Source organism: Micropterus dolomieu, linkage group LG02, assembly GCF_021292245.1.
Source record: "Micropterus dolomieu isolate WLL.071019.BEF.003 ecotype Adirondacks linkage group LG02, ASM2129224v1, whole genome shotgun sequence".
Classification (NCBI taxonomy): Eukaryota; Metazoa; Chordata; class Actinopteri; order Centrarchiformes; family Centrarchidae; genus Micropterus; species Micropterus dolomieu.
In genome coordinates this window covers 8309189-8324975 of record NC_060151.1, presented here as the reverse complement: position 1 = coordinate 8324975, position 15787 = coordinate 8309189, and the positions used below count along the sequence as shown (strand labels likewise).

The following is a 15787-nucleotide window of genomic DNA, read 5'->3' as shown; positions in this document are numbered from 1 at the left end:
TGAATCGTAGATGGTTCTTGTCGTCTGCAATTTTCCTGGCTGTCCTTTCATACTCCCGTACCAATCTGAGGGTGTTCATCCCAAAATGATAAGCAAGATGTCTATGAAGATTCTCAGTCATCCAGGTCATAGTTATCCAACGAAGGTTAAAATCAAGGGCAACTGGACTTGGTTGAAGATACTGGAAGACGTTTCGTCCCTCATCCAAAGCAAACTCAACAAACGTAACCTATTGGCCTCAGGTGAAGATACCAACGATGGTCGTTCAGTCTTGGCCACAGGTAGTCTTAACGACTGTCGTCACAGCAACAAGGAACACTAACGAACCAACGGTATCGATGACCCGGGCCAACGACCCCACTGAGGTTAAATAGCTGAGTTTCCCTGCCAGTCAGTCAGAACTGAAGAAGTCCTTTGGATGAGGGACGAAACGTCTTCCAGTATCTTCAACCAAGTCCAGTTGCCCTTGATTTTAACCTTCGTTGGAGACCAGAAGGAGAATGAAATGAAGTCACATGTGAGAAATGTGGGAAAAGATAAGGGAGGACAGGTGGATGAAAAGAAAGTGCAGCTCATGTGTCATACTGCATCATCCAACTACATTAGTTCTGAAAAATGTTGGATCTACTGTAGTGGGGAATTCCGCAAAACACAGCAAGTAGAAGTCTGACTAAAAGATGTAGTGTTGGCCTTGGGAGCCAATGGGGGAAGACTGTCGAGGAAGGTGAGGCCAGGGGGCATAGCCCACCCCTTTTAGAGGGCTTCCTGAGGATATCCGTGGCTTCAGGAGAACAGTGCTTTGCCATCCCAGGAGAGGAAACCTGCCAGATCTCTATGTGACCTCAATAATGAGACCAGTCAGGGAGGGGGAGCAAAGCAGGAGTGAGCTGAGTCGGACTGGGAAACAAAAGACAAAATTAGGATATGATAGACTGTGTTAGAACATTATTGGCAAAGATATAAAGTGGCCTAGCAACCATGATTTGGCGGAAAAGGACTGAACCATATGCTGTATGAAGTGCTATGTGGAAGGAAGCACATTGGGACCAAATCATCTAACCATATGCTTCCCAGACACAATCAATAATGGTTTGTGTCTCGAGAGCAGTATCCAATCCTTAGGTTCAAAAATGGAGAAACGGACAAACTCCCACCCACGCTGTTTGAAACACCACAAAACTCTCTTCCAACAGAGACAGATTCCCTGCAGGCAAGTAAAATATTTTCACAAGGTCTTGGCTCAAGATGACCTTTCAAGCAAAAACGAGATGAGAGGTTTCTTTCAAAAGGAGCAAAGAGGGATAAATGGATGACTTTCAGCTGTCCGGGTTTGTAATCACATCATCTAGACTACTAAATTGCACAATTAAAAGCTTGCCCTGGGTGAAGACATGTCTTAAAATCTGCGTTGTCTCTCCTCTAGATTGCATTGAGAAATACTGCAGCTATTCCAGATAAACCTGAACCCTACAGATTCATAGAACATTTGCCAAAAGGAGGTGCAGTGGAGAGGAACTGGAATGGATTGTTACAGAGATCTTAAAGGCTGTCCAGATGCACACCTCAAAAAACGTCACACACACTACTGAGACAGAATTCTCCGCTTCCAGTCAGGCAGTTTTAATGGGGCTCATTTAACATTTCCTAAAGAGCGTTCAGCTCTGAGGAAAAACCCTCATGTCTCCAGAAGTGAGGTGGGACTAGAAGCAAAACCCCATTAGACATCTGTAAATCCAAGAGCTTAGAAGAGCTACAGCTCCTGCCCCATACCATCCTAAACTGCCTTTGACTCTTAATTAGCTCAAGGACTATTTACTCGGCTTCAACCACAAATAAATGACTGGCTTACTTAGGTATTCTTACTAAAACACATTCCACAACATGTTGCAGTGTATGGCTAACCTCAAAGACAGGGCCCCCTCCGAAAAATACAGCAGGCCCAAAGTCATTTTGAAGGTGAAAATGTAGATGACATTATTTGGACAAACTCTTTGTTTTAATGTTTATATGCGCTGTCACTTGAGTGTTATAAGTAGTTCCTGAGTTTGGCATGTGTGCTGAAACATACAGCAACTATTATGAGTATAGTAAGCATGACCAGATCTTTATTAGGGTAGATGTCTATCTGTACAAGTATGCAGGCCTGTTATCACGTGTGGGGAGCCAACACCAAACACATTTGCAACAGTGAGTTAAGTTGGGTCAACAGGCTTGGCACAAACCCAATTTTTAATGGGCATTTCCATATAGGCTCCAGAGCAAAACAAAAGCCATTGAAAGTCACAGAGCAATGGTTATATAGAGCAGATCAATTTTGCATGGAGGGAGATATGGTGTTCATTGTGCTCAGGATATTCACCTCATATGGGGCTTACAGAAAGTAGCCTGAGCATATTGTTAGGAATAAAGGTCAGTATAAAGGGAAATTTAAAAGACTATTTTTGTTACTTTTTATTGTGTACTATTTAAGCCAATAAATTGATAAATTAATCTAAGATATCTTTAAAGTAGTGAATACTGCATATACTTGCTCACAAGCACAGGAATACTGCAAATAAATGACATCAGGTTTTACTGGAAAACATTCTATTCACATAAATTACACCGTCAAGCTGCCATCAACTCAAGCAACTCATCACCAAAAATCCATTCACTTTCAGAGAACTACTGTCAAACAGTAAGTGCTAGTTAGTTCTAGTATGACAAACTGACCTGCTGAACGTTTGAGAGACCCTGACTGTCAAAAGCCAAGAAGGCCGATAGAGTTCCATACTTTCACACTTCTAATCTTTCTCATCCATAATTGTAACAGTTCTGTAGGAAAAAAGGATGGTTATCACACCTATCTAAGACTTCAAAAGACTCAAGACATACATGTAAAGTGATACAGTACGTGGAACAAGATCCCAACAAAAGCTCAGGTCAGTGATTTTGAAATAATATGAGTGTGTGCTACGTCAGCTGGTGGGTTGGCTAATGGTTTCAAAATAACCTTTAGAGTGGGGCATGATGTTAATTGGCGGGATAGTTAAATACTAAAATGAATGTAACAATTAGTTCATGACCTCCAACAATGTTGACATTAGCAAAAAAGTAAACAAATTTGATCAAACCTTGACAATTTGAAAAGTCCTGATTGACCATAAAATACTGGTGATGGGTGATGCATATTCATCAGGAACAAAATAGTTGAAAAGGCTTGGTGCTATTGTGTGTGTTTGTATAGCTAAAAGGGGAAAAACATCAAAGATGAGCACAGCCTTGCAGACATTTGCCTCAGAAGCAATAAATGTAATAAAATTGTCTGGCTGGGTCTCCCACCCAGTGACAGAGGGCAGCCCCCCCCACTTGCATACACACACACACACACACACACACACACACACACACCCCTCAAGAGTCAGACCAAACCAAATTAACACCTCTGTCTTTACACTGACTGGAAGTGACTGCCACACATTTGGTCTGGACATCAATCAGATCCAATGGCCTGTAAAATCAAGACTGCTTAGGCAGCCAAACAAAAGAGCAGTATTGTAATATACAGGATCTCCAAAGTCACAAGCATTTAAGGCACAAACATGCAAATTCCAGTAAATCTGAATCTCTGGACTGAGGTAACAGCAGTAAAGCTTAAGTGAGGTCCTCCAATATGGAAGTAGCCTACATCAAATGCACAACAGCCAGAGAACATGGCAGGACACAAAACACATACACACACAGCACAAACGGTTAATCGTTCAATGTACAACATACCATATTCTCATTCGTTTCCTGTTTGCATTGAGGTCCCACCGACTCAACAATATGAATTCGCCACTAGCAGCCTACAGCAAAAACACCTGAATCCCAGACCACATGTAGGGTGCTGGTGCGTTTGAAATTTGGCCTATATAAGGAGACTGCGAGAGTTGTTTTGATGCGTGATTTGCATGCACCGACTAGTTGGCTACACAATCAGTCGTTCGACAAATCAGTGTCAGCTTTGAGGATGAGGGTGAAAACTCTCGGTTATCTGTGAGGCTATGATGACAGTCTATAGGCTATTCGTGTCACCCCTCCCCCAAAACTCACCAGCATCCCCATAACGTCAGTCCACAGTTGGGAAAAACTGTCGGACGCAGCAGCGCTGTCTCCCTGGGGCTCACTGGAAGGCTCACCGGTTCCTTGATCATCTTCCATAATGTTCAAGTATTTTATGTTCAGTCAGACAATTCTGGTGCAAAGCTTTAATCAAAGCCCACAGGGAGTGGGGCTGGTCACCAGAAATAAACAAAAGGTCGGTGCCAAGGTAATAGCTCCTACAGAAAGTTGCCCTTGACGCACCGGTGAAACGCTCCACCATTGCTTGGCACGATCCGAAGTTTAGTGCGTAAATTGCGCCCCGACATGTTTACGAAACTCCAGCTACGACTCTTGTGTCGAATTCAGATGCTAAAAAAAACACAACAGAAAAGAAAAGCCGCCTAGAGTTGAGCAGTCCCACAACAGGTCATTCGTCTGAAAACTTCCTAGCGGGGTGTTCCCTGCTCCACTCTGTGCTGCACGGATCTGTGCCGGGGTATACACCAAACACCACACCGAGGGGAGAAGTCGTCCAAGCGGGCGAAAAGTTTCCCAAAAGTTATTGAAATCCGTCGATGAGTGACAGAAAACTAGCTGACAGAAAGTAATGCAGCGAGCACACACAGCTTATTTCCATTAAAATTTTCGAGTGAGAGAACGCCCGGAGCACAGAGCAAATCCTCCAAACACTGCGCCTCCCCCCTCTCTTCACCCGCCGTCTCTCTCTCTTTCTCCCTCACATACTCCTCCCAACAAAACATTGCAGTACAAAAAAACACTTGTCGGAGCACAATTGCCAGGAATTAACTCACACCACTGACGGATCACTAAAAATCCAATATGTTTATCATAAGGGAAGTTATTCATGTATTTGAGTAATCTAATGTAATTTGACCATATGGTAGGCAGTTGTGTTTAAACCTTGAACATGATTCCTTTAATCAAAGGGCTGTACTTATTGGAGACTGCAGTGACCAAATCCCTAATGATTATTTTTATGCCACTTTTGCCTCGAGAAGTGAATACTATGCATTTAAGGAATTTTTAACAGCCCAGAAACTTTGTATCTCCTGCTGACATGGCTTTCCACCAATACATCTCTCCAGCCAGCTTTGAATAGGGACTGTGAACAAAGCATTCTCTGCACAATTGAATGAAAAACAAAAAAAGGCCATGGGAAAATGTGATGCATATTGTGCCCTTTGCATGGCATACATCTGGACAAAATGCTGGACAATAACAAGAAAACATGAAACTGACTGTAACTACTTAATTTAAATTAGTTTTGCCTTAGGATGGCCCCTCACACATATCACATACAGGTGTTGTACACAGTGCACAGCAGTGTTCTGCGTGCTACAGATCTCATTTGAATAGTAGGATAAAAAGAAACACGTTATGTACAAGCATGAAATTGCCCAGCTATCTTGTCTGATCAGCCGTTTGTTATGCTCCGCCAGTAGGCTACTCTATTGTAATAAGGAAGTCCAGAGACTCTCTGGTTCTCCTTGTTGTCAGAAGCACATTTTCTCAGAGCGGCAACAGCTGCCAGGTCTTGTGACAGATGCCAGAAGGACCAGAGACAGAGCGAGATGGAGAGTATGACTGAACATTTTAAATCACAGATCCTCGCCCAAGTCCCCTCCCTGTGGTTTCAAGTAAATCTAAAATGCTGCTTCACCTGCTGTTCACGAGATCAGCCTGCAACATCCCACACAACAAGCGCATGCAATTAAAAGTAACATAACCAAAGGAAAAAGAACAGACCAGAAAAAAAATTAACCCCACATTCCTTTCTGTAACCGAGTAAAAGTGATCAGTTACACAATAATCCCCAAAGCTATAATTTCACATGTAGTGCAATGAGAAATGCGATAGGAGGCCAACTGTGGATTATGCAGGGTGCAAAATGCTCCCACCGTTTCAACGACGCATAGTCTACAGGTGATCAATATGTGTAGATGTGTTATGTAATTAGTATTATAAATATTTTTATTCTTAAAACAAGACTAACAGTTAGTCTATCTATTCTAGCAGCTTTGAGAGAGCTCACATCAGCATGCTAACATGTTCACAACGATAATACTATCATGTTGACATTTAGCAGGTATGTTTAGCATCTTAATTTAGCATGTTAACATGCTAACATTTGCTAATAAGCACTACACACAAAACCCAGCTTAGGCTATTGTGAATGTTATTATTCACAATAGCAACAGTATTAAGTCATAAACCAAAGTATTGGACAAACTGAAATGTTGACCTAATGATGGTGCTAAAGAAAAAGGTCAGCGGGTCAGGGAAGGTTTTTACAACTCATCCTCTGGGCACCATGCATGTCTGCACGAAATTTCATGTTAATCCATCCAATATTTAGCTGTCGAGATTTTTCCGTCTGTGACAAAGGGGTGTACTTACCGACTGACCAACTGTCTTGCCATCCCCCATGCCACCAGCATGGCTAAAATCCCAGGCACCTGAAATCCCTACTTATTATTAAGTTACTCCTCTTTGTTGGCACTGATCACTCCTTTATATACAATATCATGGTTCAAAGTGTGTGTAAATGAAGAAGGACTTTTACAGGCCAGGGGTGAGCAGCTGCTGCTCACCAGTATCCTGCTTACAGTCTAAACACATGCTTACAAAAGAACAGCTTTGTTGGCCAGCGAGTCGACAACCTGGGGGTCTGCTCTGCTGACCTCACATCTGCAACCTCAGAGTGACTGCAGCAGCAAGTGGTAGACTGCTAGTGTGTGCCCATGCTGCCATTACATCATTGCGCTGTCCATCAGTCTACCTCTGTTTGTAAAGAATGGTAACCACATGGAGTTTTTGAAGGCACTACCCTGAGCCTACTCCTCCTTCCAGCTTAAAAAAAGGGTGTTGGAAGTCACTCCCCTCACACACACACACACACACACACACACTCTACAAGCACAAACACTCTTCCTGCCAAGACAGTGTGACCCCACCTGGAGCAACTCAAACAGAGGGGTCAAACTGTTAATGAGGAGAGGAGGGAGACTGTTGACTCAGTGCACTCATCAAACACCGCTGGGCGTGTGTGTGTGTGTGTGTGTGTGTGTGTGTGTGTGTGTGTGTGTGTGTGTGTGTGTGTGTGTGTGTGTAGAGGCTAGCTTTCCCCTTCTCTCTTCACATTAACCACAGGTGTCATGTTGCCAGACAAGAGGAAACAAAAGCCACTTGCTAGTTATTTAAGCATGCTAATTGCCAATTTATTACATGTTAGATATCCGTCTCCTCTGATCAGCTATCTGGAAAAGATGTGAACGTATGGTCGGAAATGAGGACAAAATTTGGAGCATATGAGGAAAGGGAGAGGATATGCCTGCAACCAATTTACAGTGTCCATAAATGTCCTGAAAGTAGCATGTGAAAGGTAAACTTATTCCATTCTCTAAATATATAGGGTGTTCTTACATGAAAAGGATGATGTCATGAATATAAATTTCTTGCACAGGTTACTTTGAACATAGTCTTAAAAGCCTCAGGGACTTGGACTATTTCCTAATGAATGTCCAGTATTACAAGCTATTTTGACACTTTCACAGTCTTTCATCTATCCTCTTTCATCTTATCTCCAACCTGTTATTCTACCAATTATTAATGGCTTCATTGCCTTATCAAATATCCTTCTCCTCTGCTGATCCTGATGGGGGGGGGGGGGGGGGGGGGGTAATTACACTGTGTCATCAGTTTTGGGACGTAGCTGGAAAACCTTTAGAGTACACAGGACATAGAAGGCCTACATGTGTTGGATGACATCCTTTTAACGACACTGCTTTGTATCACAATTAGAAATACCCGGATTATTCTTTAGATGTTCTCTTAAAGCTCAAATTAGATCAGAACAGGCCAGCACAAGACAAAAATCACACCCTTTACTTCCCTCTAAAAAGGAAGAGCATGTGTTTTCATGCAGATAACACTGCAGATGTAAACACATTGTAGGGACCTAACATCTACAAAGAATCAACTAATCTCCCACATAGTCCTTTCATTAACCACTCAAACACTCCCACAGCCCACAGGCTAAATAACGTGAAAGACTCTGATAAACTTCCGCTGAGGAGATAGATTTTCTATAAATGCTCTTGCCCTGGATTACAGTGTATCACAGTGTGTAATTTTCTATTTTAGATGACTCAGCAAGATTATCATGAAACCGCTTGGCGTGTCTAAACACACTCATAGGGGTGGTGATGCAAGGTAAGTACAGAGAAAGGAGAGGCTTGAGAGGAGGAGCAGATGGAAGATAAAGGTCTGGGAGGAGTTCGAGAGTAGGAGTCTTTAAGGTTAGTCTATAATAGTAATTAGTATCAAACTGATACAAGTTATTTAATGGTGAAGAGTTTGTAGATTGTTGGAGGTCGTTTGTAATCAGTTTAATTTAGCAGGGACAGTGCACATTAATAAGCATAGATGCAAATGTGCCAGAGTTAGTCAAAAGACTATTTTTCATCCGTTGTCCCTGGCTCATTTGACTCATAATGTACACTACAATGGGGGTGGATGTCCACTAATATTTAGTTCTAACCATAAGTTGCTCTGAGACTGAGGTGAATACGGAGATAGCGATAGAAAAAGAATGCTGATAAAGCAAAGCAGGGCTAGACCTCCCCTGATATTGAAAGTAACCCTTGCTGGAGGTCAGTGACCCCAGGCCTTAAAAATAGCCCCAGGGAGGAGTCACCATGCTGGCAGGGGTGACTTACAAGATGGTGCAGAGACATCAAGGGCACCACCAAAGCACTTAAGGAATGCTATACATGACCACACAACACTGACACACTGCAATTTACACACCAAGCAGCATCCATCACCTTGTTAACGATAACTCACAAAGATTAAATTGTTGGGATTCCCTAACAGTCAGTCAAAACTAAAAAATCCCCTTTGGAAAATAGGCGAAACATATTAGTATCTTCAACCACATCCAGATTTTAACCTTCCTTGGATAATTGACAATCAATTTCACATGTTGTTGTGCAAATGGAATAGACAACAGGTGGAAATTATAGGCAATTAGCAAGACACCCCCAATAAAGGAGTGGTTCTGCAGGTGGTGACCACAGACCACTTCTCAGTTCCTATGCTTCCTGGCTGATGTTTTGGTCACTTTTGAATGCTGGCGGTGCTTTCACTCTAGTGGTAGCATGAGACAGAGTCTACAACCCACACAAGTGGCTCAGGTAGTGCAGCTCATCCAGGATGGCACATCAATGCGAGCAGTGGCAAGAAGGTTTGCTGTGTCTGTCAGCGTAGTGTCCAGAGCATGGAGGCGCTACCAGGAGACAGGCCAGTACATCAGGAGACGTGGAGGAGGCCGTAGGAGGGCAACAACCCAGCAGCAGGACCGCTACCCCCGCCTTTGTGCAAGGAGGAGCAGGAGGAGCACTGCCAGAGCCCTGCAAAATGACCTCCAGCAGGCCACAAATGTGTATGTGTCTGCTCAAACGGTCAGAAACAGACTCCATGAGGGTGGTATGAGGGCCCGACATCCACAGGTGGGTGTTGTGCTTACAGCCCAACACCGTGCTGGACATTTGGCATTTGCCAGAGAACACCAAGATTGGCAAATTCGCCACTGGCGCCCTGTGCTCTTCACAGATGAAAGCAGGTTCACACTGAGCACATGTGACAGACGTGACAGAGTCTGGAGACGCCGTGGAGAACGTTCTGCTTCCTGCAACATCCTCCAGCATGACCGGTTTGGCGGTGGGTCAGTAATGGTGTAGGGCGGCATTTCTTTGGGGGGCCGCACAGCCCTCCATGTGCTCGCCAGAGGTAGCCTGACTGCCATTAGGTACCGAGATGAGATAATATGCTGGTGCGGTTGGCCCTGGGTTCCTCCTAATGCAACACAATGCAAGACCTCATGTGGCTGGAGTGTGTCAGCAGTTCCTGCAAGAGGAAGGCATTGATGCTATGGACTGGCCCGCCCGTTCCCCAGACCTGAATCCAATTGAGCACATCTGGGACATCATGTCTCGCTCCATCCACCAACGCCACGTTGCACCACAGACTGTCCAGGAGTCGGCGGATGCTTTAGTCCAGGTCTGGGAGGAGATCCCTCAGGAGACCATCCGCCACCTCATCAGGAACATGCCCAGACGTTGTAGGGAGGTCATACAGGCACGTGGAGGCCACACACACTACTGAGCCTCATTTTGACTTGTTTTAAGGACATTACATCAAAGTTGGATCGGCCTGTAGTGTGGTTTTCCACTTTGATTTTGAGTGTGACTCCAAATCCAGACCTCCATGGGTTGATAAATTTGATTTCCATTGATAATTTCTGTGTGATGCCTTTTGTTGTCAGCACATTCTACTATGTAAGAAAGGAGTATTTAATGAGATTATTTCATTCATTCAGATCTAGGATGTGTTAATTTAGTGTTCCCTTTATTTTTTTTGAGCAGTGTACAATAAGTTACAGCACAAGATAAAAGGGGTAAAATGAGTAATGGGGGAAACCATAGGACAGATGAGAAAACAATCAAATGTCAAGCAATTTCTTATCATAAAATTACCCCCAGATACTTCACATCTGTTACTTGTTCAATGACCTCACCTTTAATTAAAAAATAAAACATTAAAGGATTCTGTTTCAGATAGATTTCTAATGGAAAAACAGATTTGTTTTCTTGGTGTTTAGTGTCAAACAAGAAGCATCAAGGCAAGATAACACTTAAAATAAAATAATAATTGGTTAGCGTATGTGCAACAGCATGACAGGTTTTGGCAGACAGATGGACGACTGTTTCAACAGCGTACGTATCTGAAGACCAATATCAGGACATGTTTCTGGCAAGTCGTTGACATACAAACTGATACAAAGGATGGGACCCAAAACAGTTCCCTGGGGGATCCCTGTTCCAATTTTGCAAAAAGCAGACTTGATGTTATTCATTTCAATACACTGTTCCCGACCCTTTAAATATGAGTCAAACCATGACAATGACTGTTTTGACATTGAGAGTTTTGAAATTAAAATGTTGTGTTTACAGTCTCAAATGCCTTTTTCAAATCCAGAAACACTGCGCCTACCACATTGCCTTTTTCAACTGACTGTAATTTTCTAATAATAAACAGGTTGCTGACCCTGTGAAATGGTTGTGTTTTAAACTAAACTGTAGGGGGTGCAGATAATAGTTTGACTCCAGGTAATGTAGCAGTTGTCCTGAGACAACTTTTTCCAGCGCTTTAGACAGGAAAAAGACTAATGGTCTTTAGTTGCAAATTTCTTCAGCGTCCCCTGATTTTAAACTAGTATTACCAAGGCATTTTTTCATCCATCTGGGAATTGTGAAAAGTTGTGATGGAAATATGTAATAAGATGAGTAAGGGGCTGAACCAGAATGCCACAATTTGTTTTTAGGAATACAGTATCTAAGTTACATATATCCTTAGAAAAGGTAGTGTTAAATCATCAATAGCTTTCAAGACAACTAATTGGTCAACTTCCCTGATCTCGAATGAGTTGACATCATCTTCATTAGGAGCCATACCATTTGTTTTAGTGTTTATATGGGGGAAGCTTATAGCAAGGTCTTTAACAAATTGAATAAAGAAATCATTAAATTTGTTAGCAACTTGTAAATGATTAGGGATAATGTCTTCCCGGACTTTAAGTTCATATTTAGGGGTGACAGTGACATTCGGTTTTATTATACTATTTATTTGTTTCCAAATGATATTACCATTTCCTTTTGCCTCTGATAAGACTCTAAAGTAATAGTTTGCTTTTGATGTTAGCATTTGGCTCGAAGCTGTTGTTTCTAAATCAAACAGTAGCTGGAGTGTCTGTAGACTCTAATATACAGTCTATAAGGTATATTCATCAGTAGAAAAATGAATATATTATCCTAAATAATATTTACAATATAATTTAAGCATGTAATGAATGTTTAAAGCCCCAAGACCTACTGTTTGAATCTAGTAAGGGATTGACTTTGATACACAAAGTTTTGTTACATGACAGGCAAAAGCAAATGATTTATTTTCCTTTTCCAACTAAGAGCCTTTTGAGAGAGCATGTTTATTTCAGGAAGCCTTAAAATTGTTGGTAATTATTAGATGTACTCAGACAGCATTGTACTTAAGACACAGAAGAAAATGTCATTAAGTTGAGCTAGGGAGCTGGTGTTCTCATCCAAGGTCCTTATTAGTGATCAAGTCATGATTGTTTTTTGTTTCTCTTTGTATGATTTTCATTTCAAGCCTACCCTGCTTTTTTCGTTTTTCGTCCAGAAAAGAAAGAGACGTACAACATGAGTACTAAAAATAAACACATTTACTGCAGCTATCAGGACATACAAGTTCACAGTACAATGTCTGTGGTATTGTGCTTGCGACCCAAAACATATATGCCTTTGTTTTCTCTAAGGAGGGACGTGGGTTCAGATAGCAGCAAGGAGAGAAAGACGGGATAAAAGGGAGTTCATCCTCCACGATCATGTGAAAGTGCATTGTAGTTTTCACCGTTACACCATATTACACACTCTCCTTGCATCTCCTTTGCACAAGGAGTAGAAAATACAATGCAAAATAAAAGAGGGAAGGAGTACAAAAGGTAGGATGGAAGACAAGGTAAAAAGGTTCAACACTGAGAACAAAATATTTACATTTTAATAGACAGCTAGAAGCAAATACAAGCTAGTAATAACTAGTGTTTTGCTTGCGTCCATTGCCATGGGTTTGGGAGGCAGAGGGAGAGAGGGAAGATTAAATGAGAGAGAGGAGAAGTCAGGAGTGGGCTATTGTAGGTGGATGAAAGGAAAGGGGAACAGGGTATGTGAAGGTCTTTTTCTCGTCTTCTCATTTCAAGAATATATAGTTTAAACAGTATCATATAATAATAATATAAAAAAAAGAACATTGTTATGCTTTCCGTCCACTTAGTGGAGTCAAGCATGAGGTAGATAGACGAGAGGGCATTAGGGGGCATGCTGGCCGTCTTATCATGGCGTGCCGAGCTGAGATGGAGAGAAGGCAGGGCGGATGGGACCAGACAGAGGAGAGGTACAGGCAGGCAAGGAAGGCAGGAGGCAGCAGGATTAAATGATGCCGTATTTGGCCAAGTCGCTGAGCTCCATGTCGCCGAAGGCTTCCCATGGGCACACCACTGTGATGTCTGTGCCAAGACCCTCCATGCCGGGGATATCGTCACCAAAGCTGGAAAATAGAATATAGAGAGGTAAGTGGCGCAGGTCCTGGTATAAGACCTGATTTGATTGTTTGCATTTAATATATACAAATAAGTATAATATAAATGGGGTTTTACCCCTTTTGGCCTGGCTTGGGGGCCTTGCTCTTGAATGTGCGGGTCTGCCGCTGCTTGAACTTGGGTGGTCCCTTCTTGGGTGTGGTTGGTCCAGTCGCTCCACCAGGGGCCAGGGCGCTTCCTGCTGGGGGGCTGGCGTTCATTTCTGCTGAAGGTGACTAAAAGACAGAGTTTTTGAAAAAGTGTAATGGCACATGCTAATCCTGAGATCGCGGCTTCCTCTGCCGCCTTCTGTTATGTCCTCTGCCCCACTCTCTGTTAATCCTGTTTACTTCCAGCTCTCAATGCCAATCAGTGGAGATTGTGCAGATTAGGTTAAACAGCCAGATTAGCTCTAATCCCACTCCAATCCGCAGCTGACAAATTGCCCTTCTTGAACAACAGGGATCCCATTTGCAATGGGAAAGCAACCTCTATTCGTAACCTCAAACTGTTACATTTGCTCTTTATCTTATGCAGCCAATCGACTGCTGATGTTTGGTAGTTTACATGCCAAACTTTAAGATTACTAAATGATGAACTATTAGAGTCATATCATCAGTGAATATCTAAGTTTGACACAGATCTCTTGCTAACCTTGTAAGGCTTCATCAACCAGTGAGCATGAAAACATGTCACAGTGTTGTTTTCTGTGTTCTTGAATACATCCCTGTTTGTCCTCACCTCAAACCTGAAACAGTATCCTGCCTAAACTCTACTTCTCAACCCCTACCCTCCTTCCTCTGACTGCTGACAGGTGTAATCCTGTTAGGGCACTTTGACAGAGGTGGAAAACACCCTGGTTTGGCATGTTATGTAATTCAAACGTACATCAGAAATGGCAGTTCTATCTGCCTGTGCGTGGGGTGTCTGCAATCATGTGTAGAGATCTGTGAAGCTGGCCAACATGTTATCAGCCAACTGTTGCTGTCATCGATGCCCCTAAAGTCAATCCTCTTTACACACACCTGTTCTCCTCTCTATTCATTGCCTTTTAAGAGTAAGTTTTTTGTTTTGTTTTTTAACACTTGCATTTCTGAACGTCACCTTCATTTGTAGTTCAACCTACAATTTCCGTCATGTTTGTATCCACTCTGTAGCAATTTAAATTGAAACATCATACCACTTTGCTAGCACAGGTTAAGTAGAACATTTCACAGTTTTCAGTCATTCTTCTTGTCTTCTTTTTCACTTGTGTGCAAACTTCTTTCTCTTGTCTTTCAGTCATTCAAGCTGTTCCTAGTATCACTTTACAGTTTTATCTAGCAATGCACACATGCATATCTGCATTAACACCATCCTTATCATCAAAGTCATCCCCATCTGAATTTTTGCCTTCACTCCTCTCTACTAGTTTATTGTGGATATGACTCATTTTATCTAAAACCAGCCCACAGGCAGTTACAATTACCAATTCAGTGCCATGGAAACATTATACACACTGTAGAAGCAGCAGCTGTTCTAATTAAGGTGCGCTTTGACCTTAACTTTGAATAATGTCATTAGTAAATCAACAAGCTTGTTGCAGCAGTAGAGTTTGTTCTCACCTGTTGTCACAGATGTCCAAAGAGGCCACCACTGATCTCTGCTCAAAGATGCTTCTTTCTTCTTCTTGAGTTTGTGAAGTGCGTTGCCTGTGTTGTGCTTTTATATCTTCATCTCTAATCCCTGCAGCCTCCTCTTTCCAGTCACATGGTCACCGGGAAAGGTCAGGCCAAACTTCTCCACCAGGCCAGCATCTTCTCTCCTCCTCCCCTCCCTGACTCTCAATGTTCTTGTTCCCATTACTCCACATGCCCCTGCCCCTCCTCCACCTGCCTCTGGGAGGGAGGCGTTGCACCCTGCTGGGTAGACTGTGTCAAAGATCAATCTGGAAGGATTTGATCAGGCTTATCCCTTTAAACCTCAGCACGCCTGCCTTTAGCTTTCCAGTGAGGAGACAACCTGCTGGTCATGTTTCAGGTTCATGTGAGATGCTGGGTTTTTTTTTCACATGTGGGATGTTGTTTTCTGTTGAGCCTGTGGAGCCACCAGGGAACAAAAGTCAAGTCTTATTTGACTGGGTAGGAGCTTGTACATGTAAACAATATTTCAAACATCCCTTGAGAAACAACATTTATAACTTGAAAGAAGAAAGTTTCTTGTGAATTTGATGAAAACAAAAATATCAATACAAGAAGCTTCTTCTTTCTGTAGTAGAAGGTGCACATTTGGAAGGTGAGTCAGAGGACATTTTAAGTACTTTACCGCCTTAATCAGGTTTTCTGAAGAACCAAGCTGCTGGAAATCTCTAGATGTTTAAGCGTCACCTATACCGAAAAGTATAGGTGAACTCGCTCTTGTACCATCAACTACACATGACATGTTTCATGGGATAAAAGGTATCAGGAAGGTACAAGGAATCAGGCGAGAGAGCTGGTTTTATGATTAGAA

At 42.5% G+C, this 15787-nt stretch overlaps 2 protein-coding genes across 2 annotated transcripts in view; both read right to left on the bottom strand.

Moving 5' to 3' along the window:
* LOC123963340 (SAM and SH3 domain-containing protein 1-like) overlaps nucleotides 1-4751 on the bottom strand; it is a 21787-nt gene extending 17036 nt beyond the window's left edge. The window contains exon 1 of the mRNA XM_046040136.1: nucleotides 4075-4751. Within this exon, the coding sequence (XP_045896092.1) occupies nucleotides 4075-4182 (108 nt within the window). The 5' untranslated portion in view covers nucleotides 4183-4751. The remainder of the gene's footprint in view (nucleotides 1-4074) is intronic.
* A 7616-nt stretch (nucleotides 4752-12367) lies between these two features.
* On the bottom strand, nucleotides 12368-14980 carry LOC123964291 (retinal cone rhodopsin-sensitive cGMP 3',5'-cyclic phosphodiesterase subunit gamma-like). Its single transcript, XM_046041358.1, has 3 exons — nucleotides 14902-14980; nucleotides 13376-13533; nucleotides 12368-13266 (listed from the first exon to the last, which is right to left on the bottom strand). The coding sequence occupies exons 2-3, from the start codon at nucleotides 13516-13518 to the stop codon at nucleotides 13149-13151; spliced, it is 261 nt and encodes an 86-aa protein (XP_045897314.1). The 5' UTR covers nucleotides 13519-13533; nucleotides 14902-14980; the 3' UTR covers nucleotides 12368-13148.
* Between the last annotated feature and the right edge of the window lie 807 nt (nucleotides 14981-15787).